This window comes from Vigna unguiculata, chromosome 10 (genome assembly GCF_004118075.2).
Source record: "Vigna unguiculata cultivar IT97K-499-35 chromosome 10, ASM411807v1, whole genome shotgun sequence".
NCBI lineage: Eukaryota > Viridiplantae > Streptophyta > Magnoliopsida > Fabales > Fabaceae > Vigna > Vigna unguiculata.
In genome coordinates, this window is record NC_040288.1 from 28,975,050 (window position 1) to 28,995,682 (window position 20,633).

A 20,633-nucleotide genomic window follows, 5' to 3' on the forward strand; every position below is an offset into this window, starting at 1 on the left:
CCACTGAAATATCATTCATTTAAGAAGAGCATCTCATTTCATAATATATTATATAATCCTAACTTGGCGTTGTCATTGATTTTGGGGCATGAAGTTAGCCAACTTGTCATCATGTTTTTATATTTAAAAGCATGAACAAGATTAATGTCAAGTCAATATTAGATGCTATAATATATTATTACTTTTCATAAATATTAGAGACATGCATTGTTGCTATGGGATTGATGACACAATTCACATTGTGATTGTGATTGCATTCACATTAACAATTATGAGCTCTTATATTTTTGCCTACATCAATGGTTCAACAACTTGTTGCTTATAGTTTTTATGTTGAAGCCTGCTTATGTCAAGTACTCAGTCAATGTTGCCTCTCGAGCTATGTCATAAGTTTATGAATGTCAATGCTTTTGTGGCTAACTTTGATATATTTTTCAAATCTGGCATGTGTTTCTAATTATGTTAGTTTTCACCATGATCTTTATTGAATTAGCAAAATAATGATATAATGAACTCTGAAAACTTGGTTTACGTGTTGTATTGTCTCTATGTAGTAAAGTTTGTTGTATGCTAATTTAATTTTGGGTAAACTTGCTGCTAGATATAATTTTTCAAATCTTTTACAGTACAAAGTCATTTTGGAAGGATCTTGATTATGCTAATAATTGATGGAAGAATGGAAAAGACCTAAAGGTAGAAGATCCAAGTATTGCTGCTTTGTTTGGCCTAGACTAGTTATAAACATCTTGTATTTGTATTATGTTTATTTTGGACTTTGATGTATTATGTGTGACTTGGATGACATGAATGTTTATCTTTAGACTTGTATTATGTTTAATTAGCTATAAGTAACAAGTTCTATGATGAATTAAATGATATGATAAAAGAATTCAAATTCTTAATGAATTAAATGATATGATGAATTAATGATTTGGATTGAATTGGATTGAATTGGACTGAAGCAGGTTATGGGATATGTTGGTCTGAAGCAAGTTTTGTTTTTTCAAAATCACTAACATTTGCATGGACTAGGCCGACGCAAAACCCATGCGTTATGCGTGAGCTTAGCCGACGCAAACCATTTCAAACATGGTATTATATTTATTTATATATATTTCGGCTTGGTCAACGCATAGGAAATTGATTATTATATTATTATGCCTTTCATCAATCAAGCCGACGATAATCAAAAAGCTATTTGTCGTCTCCATTTGGCCGATGAAAAATGGCTTTGCATTAGAGGTATTGGCGTTGTTCACGTCTTTGACTCGGGATCGACGCCATCTTGCTGTTAGAGTAGGCTTGGGCCTTTTTGCATCCTAGTTTCACCAACGCCAAATGGCAACATTTTTGTAGTGGTGGCACCAATTTTTGGGGTGTTACATTCCCTAATTCCAATAATATGCAATTTTCTCTCATTCAAATAATTCGCATATCTAATCCTTACTTAACCGTCAAACTGGTGACATTGCATTACACAAATTTTATAAATTATTTCATTGTTCTATCGTAATCATGACTTATGTGTGCTCAGTTAATCTAACTTTGATCCATATCAATGTCGAGTGTGCAACATCAAAATTAAATGTTATCATGATTCATATAAATCTCTTTTTTTTTTTTAAATTACAAGTGTGATCTTATATCTGTCAAGAATATTCAATTTTTATAGTTGATTAGTATGTAAATTTCAATCAACTAATCATATATTTTACAAAAATATTAACAATATGTTGCATTGCTCTTTATATGACAAAAAACAATTATATAAGATTAAAGACACTCAGATACGAACCCGAAAATTAACAAAAGCAAAATTAGCCAAAATTTGATTAAACATGTGAAATGTAGATTAAAACTACATAGATTAATTCATTTTTTACTTTTTTTTCTTTTGGTTTAGAAACTCATTTAAACATACCCTATATAATATATAACTTTCATGTATATGCTAAAGTAAATTTTTAGTTCAATTATCTTTGTTATGATATATATATTTTTTAATTGTAGTATATTTTTTTAATTAGAAGTTATTCTTTCTCAAAACTAAAAAAAATTACGAAATTTGATTTACTTCTTTTTAATTAATGACTTACACTTAAAAGACATATTGATGTCGAAATATGACTCATGGATAGCATTAGATGGGAGGAAAGACGCAAAAAAAATGATTTGTGGTGGTAGAGAGATATTAGGATAACAGAGTGGTTTGAATGGGGAAATTATATGGTCACCACTCTCATGCAAAACGTAGAAAGGAATACTCTATGCAAAGAGTGGGAGGAAGAACGGATTTGGAAGGAGGAAGAAAAACTTATATATAGTGTGAAATCGGAATATAGGACAATTCAAAATATAAATGTAGGGCATGAGAGTCCTATGTATGGATTATTTGTGAAAATTAAAGTCTTACCTACAACCCAATATTAACAAAGTGATAACACATGATAATCTCTATAGGGGTGTAAAGGTGGATAGTAAAACATGTTAAATGTGTGAAATCAATGAGAAATTTGTTAGTCACTTATTTTTAACATATAAGAAGAGTTCAGGCATATGGCACTACAAAAATATTTAATTTTAACAAGGGTTAGTTAGTTGGGGTTATAATAACCTCCAGAAAAATCTAATGTACCGGAAGTTTTAAAAACCCCAATTAAGTACCGGGGTTTTTTTAAGGAACCCCAGTAAAATTCAATTTTTAATTAACTTTTTCATTTTATTTCTTTTGTAAATTTCAATGTTTCAGAAACACAATTGTCTCAAGTGTAGTGCTGCTTTGCTTTCCTTTGTCGTGGTCGTGTCTCGTCTCAAGGTGCAGTGCTTTCCTTTGTCGTGGTCGTGTCTCAGAGGAGAAGCTCCGTTTTCCACTCTCCATCATCCTCCACCACCGCTGCACATTCTTCTCCACCGCTTGAGGTAACGAAATCGCTCTCCCTTGCTTCAATTTCGTTTTCATACTTCATCTCCCTATTTCGTCTTTCGATTTTTCTCTTTCGATCTTCCGATTTTGTCTTCCAGCATTTCAATCTCGATTTCGTTTTCATTTCATTTGCCACTGTGTTCGATTTTTTGCTTTTGATTTTGCCCTAATTTCGTTCCTCTTTTTGATTTTTTGCTTTCGTTTTCATTTAATTCGGAGTTTTCTCTTGCTGTGTTTTCTTTTCAAGCTCTAGCATGTACTAATCCTTTGATATACACAAGGTTCAGCCAATGGTTAGATAGAACTTGTTGTGATTGAAGCCAGAGACCTTATTGTTGTCGATCTTCGAGGGACAAGTGTTGAGGGTGAACTATGGGAACTTGAAGCGGAGGACGAAGGTTAGAATTCTGATGATGGTTATGACTCTCTAGAGGGGAAATCTCTGGTTTTTTCATTCAGATGTCATTTTTCTGTTGCATTGCATGTTCTTGATGTTTCACTCTTGTAAGGCTTGATTTTTTTCGTGTGGCACTATGTGGCAGGTTATACACAAAACTCTCACCCTCGTTGGAACCAAACCTTAGAGTTTCTTGATGATGGTAGTCCTCTGACACTGCATGTTAGGGAGCATAATGCTTTATTACCCACATCAGTTAGCCTTCTGCATAAGACTAAAAAATCTGCATCAGACTGAATCTGTGCATTTGGATTCTATTGCATTAGGATTTTTCTTTAACACTCTAACGAGTTTTTTTCCTTTTGAAGACTTAGATATTTCTACAAGTGTCAATTAAATATTTTCTTAGAGTTAACCCTTAATTTAGAACTACCATATTTAATGCCTGTTATATATTCCTTTCATAGGACATGCTGTATAAAAATAAAAACTTATATTCTTTCCATAAACTTAGGATGAGGAAATCAACTCAGACACTTTGAGTTGGATACGACACATTTATCATAATTTCTAAAGCAAAAAGAGATCAAATATATATCTATATATGAAATAAATTATATATGATTGACCAAAGTTAATAAATTTATGTTACTGACAACAATATAAGGTATATGGGTGTATTTAGATATACCTTTTCATAAATATATTAAAGAGAAAAATAAATAATAAGTTTCTGCTTCAAACAAATTTAGATTATATATAAATTATAAAAAAAGTTATATGATAAAATTTTTACTCAAAAAGTAGAAACCAAAATTTATTTGACCATGGCACCATGTGACTACTACTGTTATTTAAGCAAAAATTCCTTAGTTGACACCTAGGAAAGGAACACTATGTTGGCATGAGTGCGCTAACCCATTTTTCCCTTCAACAAATTGAAGGTAAAAAGAGAAAAAAATGCCATTTCTTTTTCTTGTCTAATGATGAGTCTCATTCTTAGCATACAGACATGTCACTTTATGCATCAAAGTTTTAATTTATTGATGAAATTAAGGTTGCAAATTGTGAACATTACACCAAACCATATACCTCTGCAACTATGGAATTCAAACCACCATTGAGTTTCCCTTTGCTTCTGATATTTCTGCACTACACGTATTTTAGAATATTTTTAAAGAAATCAGAAGTGTATCTTATGAATATGCCAAGGAATGTTCCTTGAGGTTGGTAATGGATAGGATTCATGTCTCAAAAGTGCACAAGTTTGAATTGTTTTGTTACCTAATATATCAAGACTTCAGTGAATATTTGTCACCATATTTTGGAATCGTTTTTGCTTTCATTCAGTAGTTCAAGATTGTGGCTTTTGTGGCTTTTAATGCTTTGTTTCAAAATCTTACAATTTCCAGCATTAGAAATACCAGAACTTAAAGGGAAACTTTTCTGGAAGAGCCTCTTGGGAATTTTTGGTAATATTTTGTTCCTTTCTTTTTCAATTTTTTTTAGTTTCTTGTTTCTTAGTTCTTATAAACGTTTTACTTCATTTGTTTCTTAGTACCTGTCATAGTTTTCTCCCATAACAGAATGCTATAAGTCTAAACTTCCTGGTACGTTTTGCTTCATTTTGTTTTACTATATGTGTGATTAAGTTGTACTGACTATTGAGATGACTATACTAAAAAGTCCAATAATTTTATGACTATGTAAGATAAAAGATAAATGAAAATTATCGTAAGGAACTATATTGAATGGATTCCCTCTTAGAAAAGTTTGGAAAAGGGTACTGGCATGTGCTGTTGGTGAGTTTAAAATGTCATTGCCCTGTGGATATATATTTTTTAATTTGCATAGGAATGAAAAACATGTAAGTTTGAAACTAAAATGAGAATTATTGAAAATGAAAAGTGGGTAGAGAGAAGCATATGCAGGCATAGACATTAGTTGTAGAAGGTCTAAATTTGAATGGGGCATGCAGGGTGAGGATTCAATGTTGAATAATAGATATTAGTAATTGGACATTACAGAGGAAGAGGTTTCTCAGTCCTGTAGTGTAAGGTCAATCTCAGATGGGGTTCTCATTAAATACTCTCTCACCCTTTCACACTTCACCAATACTTCTAACACCAACCTTCAAAGTTTAAGGAAAAAATGTCTCATTTTGTAACATGTTTTATATATCTCATGTTTTACAAATAATTATTGTATATATATTTGAATGCAAAACATAATGAATTTAAGAGTGAATGTTAATTTGTGGTTCTGCATAAAAAAAATGAAGGGTTCTGTTGGGGATAAGTTTAGTAAATGTATATTATGGGTGTAGTATTGTGACATTGAGCCATTTTGGATTTGTGGAGTAGTGTTTGAAATAGTGTGGGATATTTTAATTCCCAAACTCAGTGCTCTAATTGATCACCTTTTGCTGCCTAATTCCAAAGGTCGTGAAGTCATCATGAAATTTTAGTGCCATGCAAGGTCAACCCCTGAATTAGTTTTCACATGCTCATTCTGTTCAAAATTTAATGACCTCACTCAATGTTAATCACTTTTCTTGGTGAGAATTGAATGCTCCTCTGCAACCAGAAAAATAGTTTTTTTTTTAGATGTTGTTTAGGGAGATTTTTATAATCATATACACTTTTATATTGTTTTCTAATCAGCATTATATATATGCACAATATTTGATACTTACTGTTTTGCCTTTTATTTCAAGAATAAATATAAATGTCCTAGTGTTTCTACTAGAATTCTTGACTTACCTAGACTTCCAGCTGGTGTAAAGTTTGATCCTTTTGATCAAGATATTCTTGAGCATTTGGAAGCTAAAGTGTGTTCTGATTTTCACAAGCTTCATCCGTTAATTGATAAACTCATTCCTAGTCTTGAAGGGGAGAATAGAATCTGTTGCACCCATCCAAAGAAGTTACCAAGTAATACTTGTGATTATTCATTTCCATTTTTCTCTCACTCATTCAACATTATTAAGAACTCTACTACAGGATTTGGCATAAAAAAGGTCTTCATAACTTTGAGTAATTTAACATCTTAATGTTTTGATGAACTCTACTGCAGGAGTTGGCAAAGATGGCACAAGAAATGTCTTCGTAACATGCAAAATGTATATGATCATATGAAAACTTGTAAGTTCCATGTTCTCAAAGTGCACATTGCATCTCTAACTCTTGGACTATTTTTATTGTCTAGCATAGTGTATTAAGTTGGGTTCCTAAAAGGAAGTTTAATTGGAAGTAGTTTAGGACAAACCTAAAACAGAACCATGGTTGATTTATGCTTTATCTTAACCTTTCAAATATACATATATGTTAGTGTTTCTACTTACTTGATTGACAATTTAATTTGCATATAAATTGGTAACATAGACTACTTGTTTTGATTTAGGTTAGTCATCAGAAGCAAAATACCAGACAATCTTTAATATAGTTACAAATTATTATACATATAAAAAACACCTCTCAACGCTTACTGCACCTTGGTTCAAAACTATTATGTTTATCTCCATTTCTAGTTGTGACATAATTCGTATCATTCTTTCAAATGGTATTTAATTATTTTGTAACAATAGAAAATGAAAAATATTAAACAAATATTTGTTTGAAAATTTAAAATTACAGAGTATAAAAATTATGTAAAAGAAAATTATAGCAGACCTCTGTTTGATAAAGTTTCTTTATAAAATATTCAATACTATTTTTAGTAAAAATGCTTTATAACTCTTTTAAAAGGATGATTAATTATTTTATAATAATAGAAACTGAATTTTAATCCAAACTCAATAACAGGGTAGAGATCTAATGAAAATTTTATACAACAGGGGTGACCAAGTTAGCATTTCTGACCAAAGTCCACATCGACTGTGCTAATGTATGAACAGATCAATGATCATAATATAATATGAAAATGTTCTCCAATGATTTTTCACGGAGCCATGAGCTAAACACAAAACGAACTATTCTTTCGCCTTTTAATAAAGAATATTGTGTGTTTGTCTAGTTAAATGGCATACCCTTATTTTTGAAAGAGTCCTTTCTAGAGGGCTCTGCAATTTTAGTTCAAATTTAGTTTTATTGGTTATTTAAACTTTTGTGGAATGCAGGTTACTTCTTTTGTCCGAATTCTCAGTTATGTTATAATACTTTCTGTTCAATTCTTGTGGACTGAGTTTTCTGTTGTTATCTTTACTCTAGTACCCTCCTAAATCCCTATAATTAGTGACTACTATAATCCTCTTTATTCTAATATTCAAATAAGAGGTTATTGGATTTGAAGTCCTGTGTCTAACACATGGATCTTCAAATGCTGATAAACTAATCTTCTAGCTGCACCAACTACAACCTTCATCTGGACATCCAATCAAGTGGTTTGGTTTTTTTGTCAGCACATAGGAACAACTTACAACATTAAAAAGCTAGACTAGTGAATTGACTTCCAAAAGTGTTGATGACTTTCATCATCAATGCCTTTTGCTTACAATGTAAGTGTAGTCTATTCTGCATACATTATTGTTTTAGAACTGAAGGACATTTAAAATTTTCTAGAAAGTAAAGGTACTTAGCATTTAACTACCATCAGTCAAGTATTTCAAACAATAAGTTAGATTTAGATGTACAAAGTCTATATACATACCACTAGTCACCACTCACGTACAATTGTGATCCTTTTTAAATAACAAATAATACAGAACAATCTAATCAAACATTCCTCAATATAATACAAATTAGATTGAAAATAGATATTTATAGTTGAAACTGACATTGCAGAACACTCCCGACAGGGTACTCTTTAGACAAATAAGTGTATGTCATTTAAAATTTTTCCTATTTAGAAGACGAAAGAATATTTCACGGTGTTAGTCACATGACTCCATATGAAACATTTATGAAAACCCTTTCGTTTTATGATGCAAGCAGTTCACTTGCCTATAGAATCCCATTTCATGTGAGTGCATGGACCGCATTTAAAGAGAAAATGTCAGGCAACTCCATGGAATAGAAAGAAGGCTCTAAAATGACATTAATATATTTTCGTATGTAATCCGTAGATAATATCTAATTACATACGAATTTTGTTCATTACATACAGATTTTGTCCATAGAAAAAATCAATTTTTTTTGTAGTGATATAATATTCCTAATTTCTTATATTGCACAGCTAATTGACAGTGGGCAAGGTTCATTGCAAATTCACCAACTAATTCAGTTTCTGCAAGTAAAGTTAATGTAAGAATTTCTTATCCTTATATATTATGTATTATAGTTTAATCATTATGTTTTATCCTTCTATTTTATTATATATTCCAAAGTAATTCCATATTTGTAATAATGTTTAAGTTTCTATCTACCAGTACAACTAGTTAACCATTTTGGTCTTAATATTTACTAATAATAACACTAGTAATAATAGTTCTGTAAGTTTCTGCCTCTCACTTTTTCTTTCTTCACACAAAAATTATATGTACATATGGTTTTTCAACAAATTTCTACTTTAGATAGAAAGGAGAATTCATTATTCTCATTTATTATATTCATTATTGTTATCCTAAAATAATGTATGAATTATTTTGGCTTGAACAGACCCTATTTCCAATGGATAAATCTTGGATAGACATGCCAAGAAACATACCTCAATATATGGATGGCTTAAACAAATTTTTGGACTTTGCATTTGCTAATAGTGGTGTAAGGGGGAAAATAGTATGTCCATGTCAAAAATGCAACTTTAACAAATGGCAGGATCGTGAATTAGTGTATGAGCACTTGATTCTTAAACCTTTTCCAAAAGGATATACAATGTGGCTTCTACATGGGGAGAGAAGAGGAGTAAATGTGACTGATGAAACACGTGTAATGTCGCAAGATGATAATGAAATAAATTCGATGTTTGTCATGGTTAATGATGCATTTGGGTATCATCAATATAGCAATGACATGGTGGACGATAAGGAAATGGGTCCAGAGTCAAGCCATGCCGGGAATGATGATATTGGAGATTTTGTTGATTTAATGAAAGATGGTCAAGAGAGTTTATATGAAGGGTGTGATAAATATTCTAAACTTTCATTCTTGATCAAGTTGTATCACATCAAATGTCTTTGCAAAATAAGTGACAAGGGAATGTCCATGATACTAGAGTTGTTGGCAGATGTCTTTGGACATGCTAAAATTCCACACTCATTCTATGAAGCAAAGAAAATCATTAACAAGCTTGGTCTTCATTACACCAAAATCGATGCTTGTCCGAATGATTGCATGTTGTACTTTGGAGAAGACGCAAATCGGGACTTTTGTAAGAAATGTAAAACGTCTAGATGGAAGGCAAAAAGAAAAGGTACAATTGGTGCTACAAGTAATAAAAGAAAAAAGATTCATGCAAAGGTGTTGAGGTATTTTCCTTTGAAGCCACGCTTACAGAGGATGTTTATGTCTTCCAAAATAGCTGAGCATATGCGATGGCATTCATCGGGAAGTACAAATGAAGTCATCTTAAGGCATCCAAGAGATTCTAAAGCATGGAAGACATTTGACTTTAAGCATCCTCAATTTGCCTCAGACCCTCGAAATGTGAGACTTGGTTTGGCTATGGATGGGTTTAATCCATATGGTAATCTAAGCACTAGCCACAGTATTTGGCCAGTTGTACTTATACCGTACAACCTTCCGCCTTGGATGTGTATGGAACAAAGTTCATTCATTCTCTCCATGATCATTCCTGGAAAGCGAGCTCCAGGAAATGATATTGATGTATATTTACAACCACTAATAGAAGAGTTGAAAGAGTTATGGAACACTGGTATCAAAACTTTTGATTCATATGGAAGTGAAGTGTTTGATATGCATGCAGCTATATTGTGGACCATTAGTGATTTTCCGGGTCTTGGAACCTTATCTGGATGGAACACACATACTGGGTTGGCATGTCCTAGATGTAATTTTGACACAACTCCTAAGAAACTTATTAAAGGTGGGAAATTTTGTTTCATGAGTCATCGTCGTTGGTTAGATGGAAGACATAGATTTAGACTGGCTCGAATGAGATTTGATGGAACTATAGAAAATAGAAATCCACCTTTGGCGATCTCAGGATATGATGTGTTACAACAAGTTCAGAATCTTAATGTTGAATTTGGGAAAGAACCATTACTTGAAGAACGGGCCAAAAGACAACGGGGAGTTAATCATGCTAAGTTAGACACTCAACAATGGCAAAAAAAAAAGTATATTTTTTGAACTTCCTTATTGGGTAGACAACTTATTGCATCACAATTTGGATGTCATGCACATTGAAAAAAATGTATGTGATAATGTTGTGTATACATTGTTGAATGATAGTTCAAATAAATGTAAAGACAATCTAAAAGCACGAAAAGATTTACAACTCTGGGGTATTAGACCTGATCTTTGGCCTGATGAGAATGGTAGATATCTCCCTGCTATATATACATTGACAAATGCAAATAAAGATATCTTTCTCAAAACTTTGAAGAACATAACAGTTCCAGATGGCTACTCTAGTAACATCAGTAGATGCATTGATGTCAAACAACGTAAGCTTGGAGGATTAAAAAGTCATGACTCACATGTTTTGATGGAGCAACTTCTACCTTTGGAAATTAGAAAGACACTCCCTAATGAAGTTTGCTCGATTTTGATTGATTTGTGTTTGTTTTTTAGACAATTGTGTAATAAAGTTTTGAAAATGGATGAACTTGACCAACTACAAGGTAGAATTGTTCTCACATTGTGTCACATGGAGATGTTATTTCCTCCTTCCTTTTTTACGGTCATGGTTCATTTAATTGTTCATTTAGTGGAAGATGCTAAGCTTGGAGGACCCGTCCAATACCGATGGATGTATCCCATTGAGAGGTATCTTGGAAAATTGAAGTCGTATGTCCGTAATAAAGCACAAGCAGAAGGATCAATAGCTGAAGGATACATGGCTGAAGAGTCTTTAACATTTTGTTCTAGATATTTAGATGGAATTGAGACTGTATTCAATCGATTGCATCGTGTTGATGATGAACCTAATAATGTGTCTTGTAATGTAAGTACATTGTTCCCACCAATCGGAAAACTAGTTGGGAGTTTTACTTATTTCACTCTATCTACAAAGGAAAAGCTGCAAGCACATCGTCATGTGCTAACAAATTGCCCCATAGTTGACCCATTTATACAGTAAGTATTTATAGAGCAAGGCGTTTTTATATATTTGGTTTTTCATTTAACATTAGATAACATATTTTACGTGTTTCACATAGGGAATTTAGAGGCATTATACGAACACAACTAAGAAGTCGCACACGATCTTCCTCTGTGATAGACAAAAGGGTTCATAAAGAATTTGTTGAGTGGTTTTCACGTCGTGTACGTATATTTTCTCTAGAAATCTTTGACTTATGAGTATGTTATAATTTATATGATTCTTACTTTTTGTGTTTTAGATAAGGAATGAATCATTTGATATCCATTCAGATGATTTAAAGTTCTTGGCCATGGGTCCTATTGATTGTGCAAAGCGATATAGTGCCTACAATGTTAATGGGTTCAAATTTCGTATATTGGAGCGTGATCTATGGCTTAAAACACAAAACAGTGGAGTGTTTGGTACATTTGGGACAAGGAGTTATGCAAGTAGTAGTGATAATCAAATGCAGTTTGGAGGTGTGCCGTATTATGGTGGATTGGTAGACATAATTGAGATAAACTACCATGGTCGATTCTCAATTGTTTTATTCAAATGTAACTGGGCTAATACAACTACTTCTAGAGGGATTATGAGTGATGAGTATGGATTTACATTAGTAAGTTTTGCACGCTTAATCCATACTGGTGATAATGATGATGACGAGCCATACATTAAAGCATCAGAAGCTCAAATGGTGTATTATGTAGACAATGAGTTGGATAAAAATTGGTGCATACCTGTACATGTAAAGCCTAGAGACTTATACAACATGGGTGGAGATGATGTTGACAATTTTCATGAATGTGAGCCATTTGAACAACAAAACCTAGAAATATTATTTTCTAACGAGGATGGAAATATACAACTAGCAAGGTTTTTTTTCCTTTTTTCAATTGTTGAGTCATTTTACTAATTCATCTTAAACTATTATCCTTCATTGTTTAATTTGATGTGTTTATCTTATTTGTAGACCACCGGAAGATGAAGAAAATATCAACCAAGAAGAAAATGTCAACCAATAAATCTTCTACATGGGGACATGTAGTTACACCTGCAGCTCATCATCAATCTCATTCAAGTAATTATGTCACTTCCTTAATACACCTGCAGCTTGCTACTGAGGCCTTCAAGGGTCTACTATCTTTAAATATTTATATTGACATAAAATAAAAATACTTCTGAACATCTATATTTATATTTAAGTTACGAATCATTACCAAATGAAAGAAATGAATATCCAAAGCAGATATTAATAAGCATGTAGCAACTAACATGTAAGAGAGCACTCCAATTTCTCTTCTTTAAGGTTTCAACTTAGAATCATGTCTGCATGTTCTGTTTGTGAAAAAATAATTTTCCTTTCTGTTTCCTACTGCAGATGCTGTGTAGTACAGTTCTTTTCCTACTTCTTATATATTGCCCTTGAAAACCTCCTTCTTCTATTATTATCTCAGTTGTTCATCTATGGTGCACATTATGGAGAATAATTTTTGCAAAGAAGTTGGCACACAATTTGTTTTTTTAGGTGATTGTGTTCTAAATATGAAGGAAAATGACTGAAGGAATAAAGTATGGTACCACTTAAAAAATTTAATTCGTTTTTATGAAAGTTATAATCAGCTCAATTTAAAATGAAAACTTATTTTCATTCCTTCTAAACATTAAGTTGTTTCTAAAAAAATTTAAAAAAGTACTTTAATATGAAATTCTATCACTAAGATCCCATGACTCCATTTTAGGTACTATCATTGCTTAGTTTGAGACTGCTTATGAGCTTATGAGTTTACTTGCCTAAAATTAAAAGCACTTCGATAAATTCACTGTAACTGGTACAATAACATTGCTAGCCCATGAATTCTGATAGAGGTACAGTACCATAATAAAGGACCGCGGAAACTCTACTCTTTAAAGTGTATGTGAGGGTGGGGGAGTAGCATTTCCATTCTAAAAAGTTAACAATTATTCCTCCAGAAATATTAAATTGAGATTTTTTTCCCTAATATGCCCCCCTAAATATAAGAATGATGCTAGGTAACATTCTATAAACTTGACTACTTAAATAAAAATTCACATTCATAGTATAAACTAAATATAAACATAGAAGGAAAATACTTAAGCTTTTATTTTATTTTCCCAATTAAAAACATTTATTTGAGTTACATCAATTAGATCTCCTGTACTAAATTGAATTGATTCTCACACACCAAACTAAAACCTGCTTTCTATGTCATTTAGATTTTATTAACTCCTAACTGAGAATCTAGGCTACTTTTTTATGGATGGAATATACAGGTCAGAGGTTGGTGCAAAAGTAGGTTATAAATCAAAGTGACTAAAACATTAAATTGATAGCAAGTGTATTGGCATATAATGTTTTGAACACTGACTTTCTTTCAAAATTTAAACATAAAACAGTGACCTAGTAAGACCTAAATAGTAGACAAACTATGTTCCCTGTAGTCAAGCAATAAGGAGGGCAAAAATTACATTTTTAAAACGAAGCTTCTAGTTCTCTAAAACATTTAAAACTAAGTTTTTGGCCTCAGTAAGGTTCCAATGGGATCTCTAAAATAAGAGATACAAACCACTGAGAGCTAGAATTAGCTTTTTACAGAGCTATATCAGTGGCGTTATCAAGTTGGATTGTTTTGCTCCTCGAAATCTCATACACTCCCCACAAAATGCTAAGAAAACAGTTTTGGCCGAAATTTAAAGCAAAGAAAGGTGATCCAAACAAGCACAAGGCAATTCAATCCTCTTAAAAGAATGATCAATCACATGACCTTTAGTGATACATGAAGGAAACAAACTACAGACACAACCAGTGACAATTTAAACAATTGGTTAGCCTATAAATGATCACTCTAGTTGACCACACCATTCAGATACTATTTTGGTTTTGTTTCATTGCTAGCCCACAATTTGTTTTGAGATACTGTTTCCATCTTTCCATCTCTACAATAGCTGTCTTCAGGCATTGGTACCATTAATTCTCCCATTGAATAGTTTGCATTGGTTTTAACATTTACAAACTGTTGGGATATTTCTACATCTTAAATTTGTTTGGTTGCAGATTATTCTTCTATTACTTATCATTTAGAAACTGACATTGCTTATGGTTTATGACTATTGAACGTCTAAATATTAGCTTTGATGTGACTTGTAAATATTATTTGTTTCTTTTTATTTTGGTTTGTGAGAGGTTTTTTTGTCACGAAATCTCGTTATATCTTCTTTTTTAGGTACATTGATGAAATAGGTTGTTCTTAAGTTGACTTATGAATGATACTATTTTATATGTTGTAGTTAATAGTTACTTTCTTATATCCTCTTTATTTTTTATATCTTATCTTCCTTTATGCATGCAGGGTATTCGCTACTTATTATGAGTCTTGGTCTGTTATGTAATGGTGTCCACTAAGTGTAGATAATTTAAAGTCACTACTGTTATGTGTAATATTACAAAGCTTGTAATACTTTTTACATAGTCATATTTATAGTCATATTTATGCTGCAACGAATCTACTTTAATTTCACTTGATGGTCACAATACTCCTTCAACTCTTGAATAAGACCATTTTCCCCACTTTATTGTGAGCGTGCAGACATTTGGTATATAGACTAGTATAATAAAGAAGTAGAGATCCGTGTTTGCACAGGCTGAACTAATCTCGATTGCACCATGAAAATATATTATAAATGATGTTAATATAATGAGGTGATACAAGTAATTATTAGCATGTGTTCTAAATAGACTTATAATGATCCAATCTAAGGATTTCCAATCTAACTTTATCAATATTTATCTATTGTCAGGAGACTTGAAGATGAACTTTTCAACCTCAAGTAAGTCTAAGTCAAAATCTGAAGAAATGAGTACTCATTCTTCACTGCCTAGTACTCAACCTCCAAGACTTGAAGTACAAATTCCAACCCCAATTACATCTCAAGTAAATATTCAACAAGGTCCTACATTTTCATTTTCCCCCCCACTTCCATCTGCATCTCAAGCAAGTATTCAACAAGGTCCTAAATATGCTTGCCCTCCACCTCCATCTGCACCTCAGCCAAGTAATTTGTTTTATCAAATTTCATGAATAAGTATTATGTATATAATTTGTTTTACATTAGATTTTGTATATATCAAATTGATTTTATATTCAGTTTTAGGAATATCTAACCAATTTATTTTCAGGAACCTTGAAAGTTAGGATATCTTCAACTAGCCAGCCCCCAATTGCGCCTCAATCTAATTCTCAGCCACCATATCAATCATTTCATGTTTCTGAACCAACAATACCAACTACATCACATTCATATTCTGAAAATGAAGAGGAAGAAAATGAGGAGACTGAGTTGCAAGTAGATGAACAAAGGCCTGCAACCCGAAAAAGAGCATGGTTTGTTAATGTCATTGGTAAGGAACTATATACAAAGTACTACATAATATATTATACATATATTTGTATTTATAATAAATTAGTAACAATTATTTTCTCACATTTCGTAGATGATCAAGGAAAGAGAATTACAAAACAACTACGAACCAATGATGTGTGGCATTTACCTCCTAGTGAAAGGATTGTTGTGCAGTGGAATAATGAGGGTCAACCAATTGCAGATGGTGGAGCATTATTGAATAGGTTCTTGGGTAGCATTGCAAGAAACTCTAATTCTCTTCCTATTAGTTATTCTAGTTGGAAGAAGATTCCTAAAGATTATAAAGAAGACGTAGTTAAGAATACTATTCAGGTCAGCATTGTAAAAGCTTAATGTATGATTTAATTATACTATAACTCTTGTTAATTTTAACTGTTTTATGTTTTGAAGGCTAAGTTTGATGTCCATTCTGATGTTCATATAAGCCACATCCTCAAATCACTTAACATAAAGTGGAGAGATCACCGACAGGAATTGTGGCAACTTAGAAATGATGGAACACGTACTAGAGATGAATTGATCACAATGGTTCCAGCAGGAATAGATAGAGATCATTGGGCTTCTTTTGTGGATTATCGACTAAATTCAAAAACAAAGGTATATTGAAATTATTTTTCATCAACATCGTTCAAGTTAATGATTATTAATTTTTATACGTTGATGATTAGGAGCATGCTCTGAAAAATAAAGATAATAGGGCAAAGCAAACCATTGCTCACACATGTGGATCTAAGAGCATTGCAAGGAAAAGAGATGAAATGGTGATAATACTACATATCTTGATATGAACTTTTTGTTTCAATTTTTGGCTTTATGTGTTATATTTTTTTTCTTTAATTTTATAGGAAAAAGAGTGTGGCCACAAGGTTAGTAGAGGAGAGGTATGGATAGCAACACATAAACATGCTAATGGAGCCTTTGTGAGTGATGAAGCGAGGGAAATCAGTGTAAGTTCAATTCTAATAAAGTCTATAATTGTCAACCATACTTTGTGTTATTTTAATTAGTTTCTTCTTATGTTCTTTGTAGGAAAAAATTCAAGTATATGAATCAACATCATCATCATCTGTATCAAAAGAAATATCAAGTACTGATTCCTTAGCTTTTGCTTTCGGAAGCCAAGAGCACTGTGGACGTGTTAGGGGTTTGGGTTTGGGTCCTTGCCCATCTAAAGTGTTTGGCTCCAAGGGTCATTCATATAGTGGAGCATCTTCAAGTTATCTTTCTAATGCTCAGTTACAAAATCAGGTTAACTTTCTAGTTTTGATCATGATGCATTACTTTTATCAAATTTGACGTTTGAATATGTTTAAAGTAATATGTTATGTAAACCAAGATTGTCAAAAGAGCTCCATTTTGGAACCCCAAGCATTACTGGAGTTTTTGTAAACCCCATGCATTACTGGGGGTTTTTGGAACCTCATGCATTACTGGGGGTTTTCAGAACCCCAGGCATTAATGGGGGTTTTCAGAACCCCAAGCATTAACGGGGGTTTTCGAAACCCCAAGTATTAATGGGAGTTTTCGAAACCCTCAGTAAGTTGCGCTACTTCCAGGGGTTGCTAAAAACCTCCGGTAATCCGTTAGCCACGCTTGCACTTCCAGGGGAATTTCAAACCCCTGGTAAAACCATTAGTGGGGGTTAAAACCCCCAGAAACACCATATATAACCCCCGCTAAAAACTATTATTTTTGTAGTGTGGAAGGTGTGTGATTTATGGCTAGTTCTATCTTTTGTATATCATAACAAAACATCTACACATTTTTGTCAGTTTAAACACCTAGGAATGAACAAAAAATGTAACAAAGTATGATTATGTGGGTGCCAATTATAAGCTAAGCCATTTTTTAACAAAAAAAATATAAACATATATAGAAGATTAGGTCGAGGAAGACATACCGCATAAAGGGTACATGTACTACTGTGTGGTTTTTCGGCTTTGAATTATGTAGGTATGAAAATCTCCAATAACAATGAAGAGTCAAATTATTTCAAAACTATCCATTCAAACCTAAACATTTTGATAACAAGATCTCATATTTGTACGCGGCTGGTGTACGAAAATTTGGTTTGAAGGCTTTGGGAAGGATAAAACAATTAATAATTAATTCTCAAGTTAAATAAGTTATCGCAGAACTTTGTATTGGGAGGAAAAAAGATGCAAGGATGGAGAAATTCTTGCATGTGTTGAAAAAATCTTCTTTTTCTTTTTTTTACATGTTTTATTTGTATATGGGATAAGACAACCCAATTATCCCTTTTAATATATATTTGTTTTTATTGATAAAAAAATATTTAAAATTTCCGATATAATTACTAAATGAGTAGAAGACTTCATAAATTTATAAAATGATTTTATATTTAATAATTAAAATTTATAGTACTAAAAAAATCTATTTGCAATAATTGCTTATTTGTAAAAATATCAGAAAATGAGGAAAACAAAGGAAGAGGAACAAAATTAAAAAAATAAATAAAAGAAAATGATGATGACTCCTCGTTTACTTCTTCTTCGTTTACGTTTTCCTTTATTCTAAATAAACTCGTTTTTTCATTCTCTCCTTGTTTCTTTTTTCTCTGATGCTTTTTGGGTTGCATGTTTTCCTCTTAGTCTCAAATTTTTATCTATATTTAAATATCATCTAATGTTTCTAAACAATTTCTATTTAAATTCTAATATTTATATTTTTTAAAATTTTGAATTTATATTTAAGTATCATAAAAACCCATACAAAAGACAAGATTAAAAAATATATTATTTATAGTGTTGCTTTAATAAATGGATATCATAAGAATATATATTTCGAGTTTAATGCCATCTCTACCAATAATCGCCACTAGGCTCCTTGAAGGCTTTTACCTAGTTAACGTGTTGAAGGAAATGAAAAACAAAAATCAATGTTTACTTGATTTTTGTACGTAGCGTAAGGAAATGAACAAACCAAGTGTTTGAAAATAGCATTAATATGAAAGAAGATAGAATTGAAGAACACTGCCAAAAAAACTATCTCTGTCATCAAATTCTAAGCCATTACAAAGTAAATGACCCTTGAAAATGGAAGTTTTTTCTTTTTAATCCTAATAATAACATTAATATGCAAATGAAGCTTTAATTCTAAGGTAAAAACAAACAGTAAAAAGATTGTGCTTAATCATTTTCAAGACAAAGCATGTCTCTTTCATCATTCATATTAGTGATCACAATCATGTGATACCAGAAGAACAAAGTCAAAAGATACAACTTACAAGACTATGTTTAATCATAAACAAAAGACAAAAAATAGAAAGAATGTAAGAAAACCTGAAAGTATTTAAACTTAACGTTAGAACCTTAGTGATCTGCTAAAAGCCTTCCAAGAGAGTGGATTCCTAGGATCAGGAACATGTTTCCTTTCTCCACCACCACTGTTCTTTCTGCCAAAGAAGGGTCTCAGAAATTTCTTCAAAACCTTATGCAGCCCTGACCCACGACAACGTCTTTGTTTCCCATGATTCAGGAGAGGTATTGTCGGAGTCACACTAACGTGCCTTGGCTGTGAGACAGACCTGGGAAAGCCTGGCTCTGATAGGCTCCTCTGCAGCATGGCTTTGGTGAGGTGAGATTCGAATGAGAGCCTCTCGAATTGGTCCAAGAGAGTGCTTTGTTCATCGCCAAACCTCTTCCGGATCTTTGCCACTTCATCCATTGCGCGTTGCTTCTGAAACTGTTGCTGCAGTATCATTTTTCTTTTGGTTTTGGCTTTATACGTGAAAATGTGTGTGGCATTGGAGGCTTAAAGGGTGGGTTTTTCTTTTATATTGTGTATTTGTCTTAACTTTTTTCATGGGGTGGGTGGTATGTGCAAAATGCTACCACTCCTTGTCAAAGCAAGGTATCAGATCCACTTGTCACCACCACAAAGTGCATATACTGCCAAATACTAATTTTCAACTTTTTAAGGCAGTGTTTTCAATACATAAATTTTTTGAATTTATATAAACTTGATTTGTGTGTTATTAAAAATTATTATTTCTCATTGAGTAATTGGTATTATTGATGACATCTAATATTTATAATAGTATGCCTTTATTTTTTAGTGTTCGTTGAAAAGTAGATTTTTAAATTTAATATAACTCACCAAATTATATATTATAATTTAGTTTTATATTTAATCGTTATGAAATATTTAACAGATATCTCGTACCGGAATATATGCATGTCGAGCATGCGAATAGATATACGGAATAATCAAATAACGAATAAAATAATAAATATAATAAATAAAAAGTTTCGTCCGAATAAGTTTTACCTTAATTCTGATGGTATATTAAAAAATAAATTTTAAGTCTAACTCAACATTAAAAAATTAACTTATAAAATAAAATTTACACTTACTTATAAACAATAATTTAGTTTATCTCTAATTAACAAATTAACATGAAAACTCTAACCATATTAGAGATGAAGATATCAAACTTTTATGGTTAGAACAAAGGATCTAATAATATTTGTTAGATTGATCAGCTAATTTCATTTGTGTTTACAAGAGATTAAATGTTGTGTAGCTACAAGTTGGATAAGAAAATGATGAATATATAATATGTAATTCATATTTCTGGTATATATACAACGGTTTATTCATTCTTGCTTAAAAAATTATTTTCGGAAAATTATATTTGGTCTTCAT

General features: G+C 32.0%; 2 protein-coding genes and 1 non-coding gene across 3 annotated transcripts; all 3 read left to right on the top strand.

The window, feature by feature from the left end:
• The first annotated feature begins 7,265 nt into the window (after positions 1-7,265).
• LOC114167964 lies at positions 7,266-7,380 on the top strand. Its single transcript, XR_003600562.1, has one exon. It is a non-coding gene; the product is annotated as a U5 spliceosomal RNA (small nuclear RNA).
• A 1,112-nt stretch (positions 7,381-8,492) lies between these two features.
• On the top strand, positions 8,493-17,424 carry LOC114165499. Its single transcript, XM_028050107.1, has 10 exons — positions 8,493-8,560; positions 12,496-12,603; positions 15,342-15,596; positions 15,721-15,942; positions 16,036-16,277; positions 16,356-16,562; positions 16,634-16,726; positions 16,811-16,912; positions 16,995-17,213; positions 17,302-17,424. Exons 2-10 carry the CDS (start codon positions 12,507-12,509, stop codon positions 17,422-17,424), a joined length of 1,560 nt encoding a protein of 519 aa, XP_027905908.1. The 5' UTR covers positions 8,493-8,560; positions 12,496-12,506.
• On the top strand, positions 9,131-12,438 carry LOC114165497. Its single transcript, XM_028050106.1, has 4 exons — positions 9,131-10,554; positions 10,670-11,515; positions 11,599-11,704; positions 11,782-12,438. Exons 1-4 carry the CDS (start codon positions 9,131-9,133, stop codon positions 12,436-12,438), a joined length of 3,033 nt encoding a protein of 1,010 aa, XP_027905907.1.
• Positions 17,425-20,633: the final 3,209 nt, after the last annotated feature.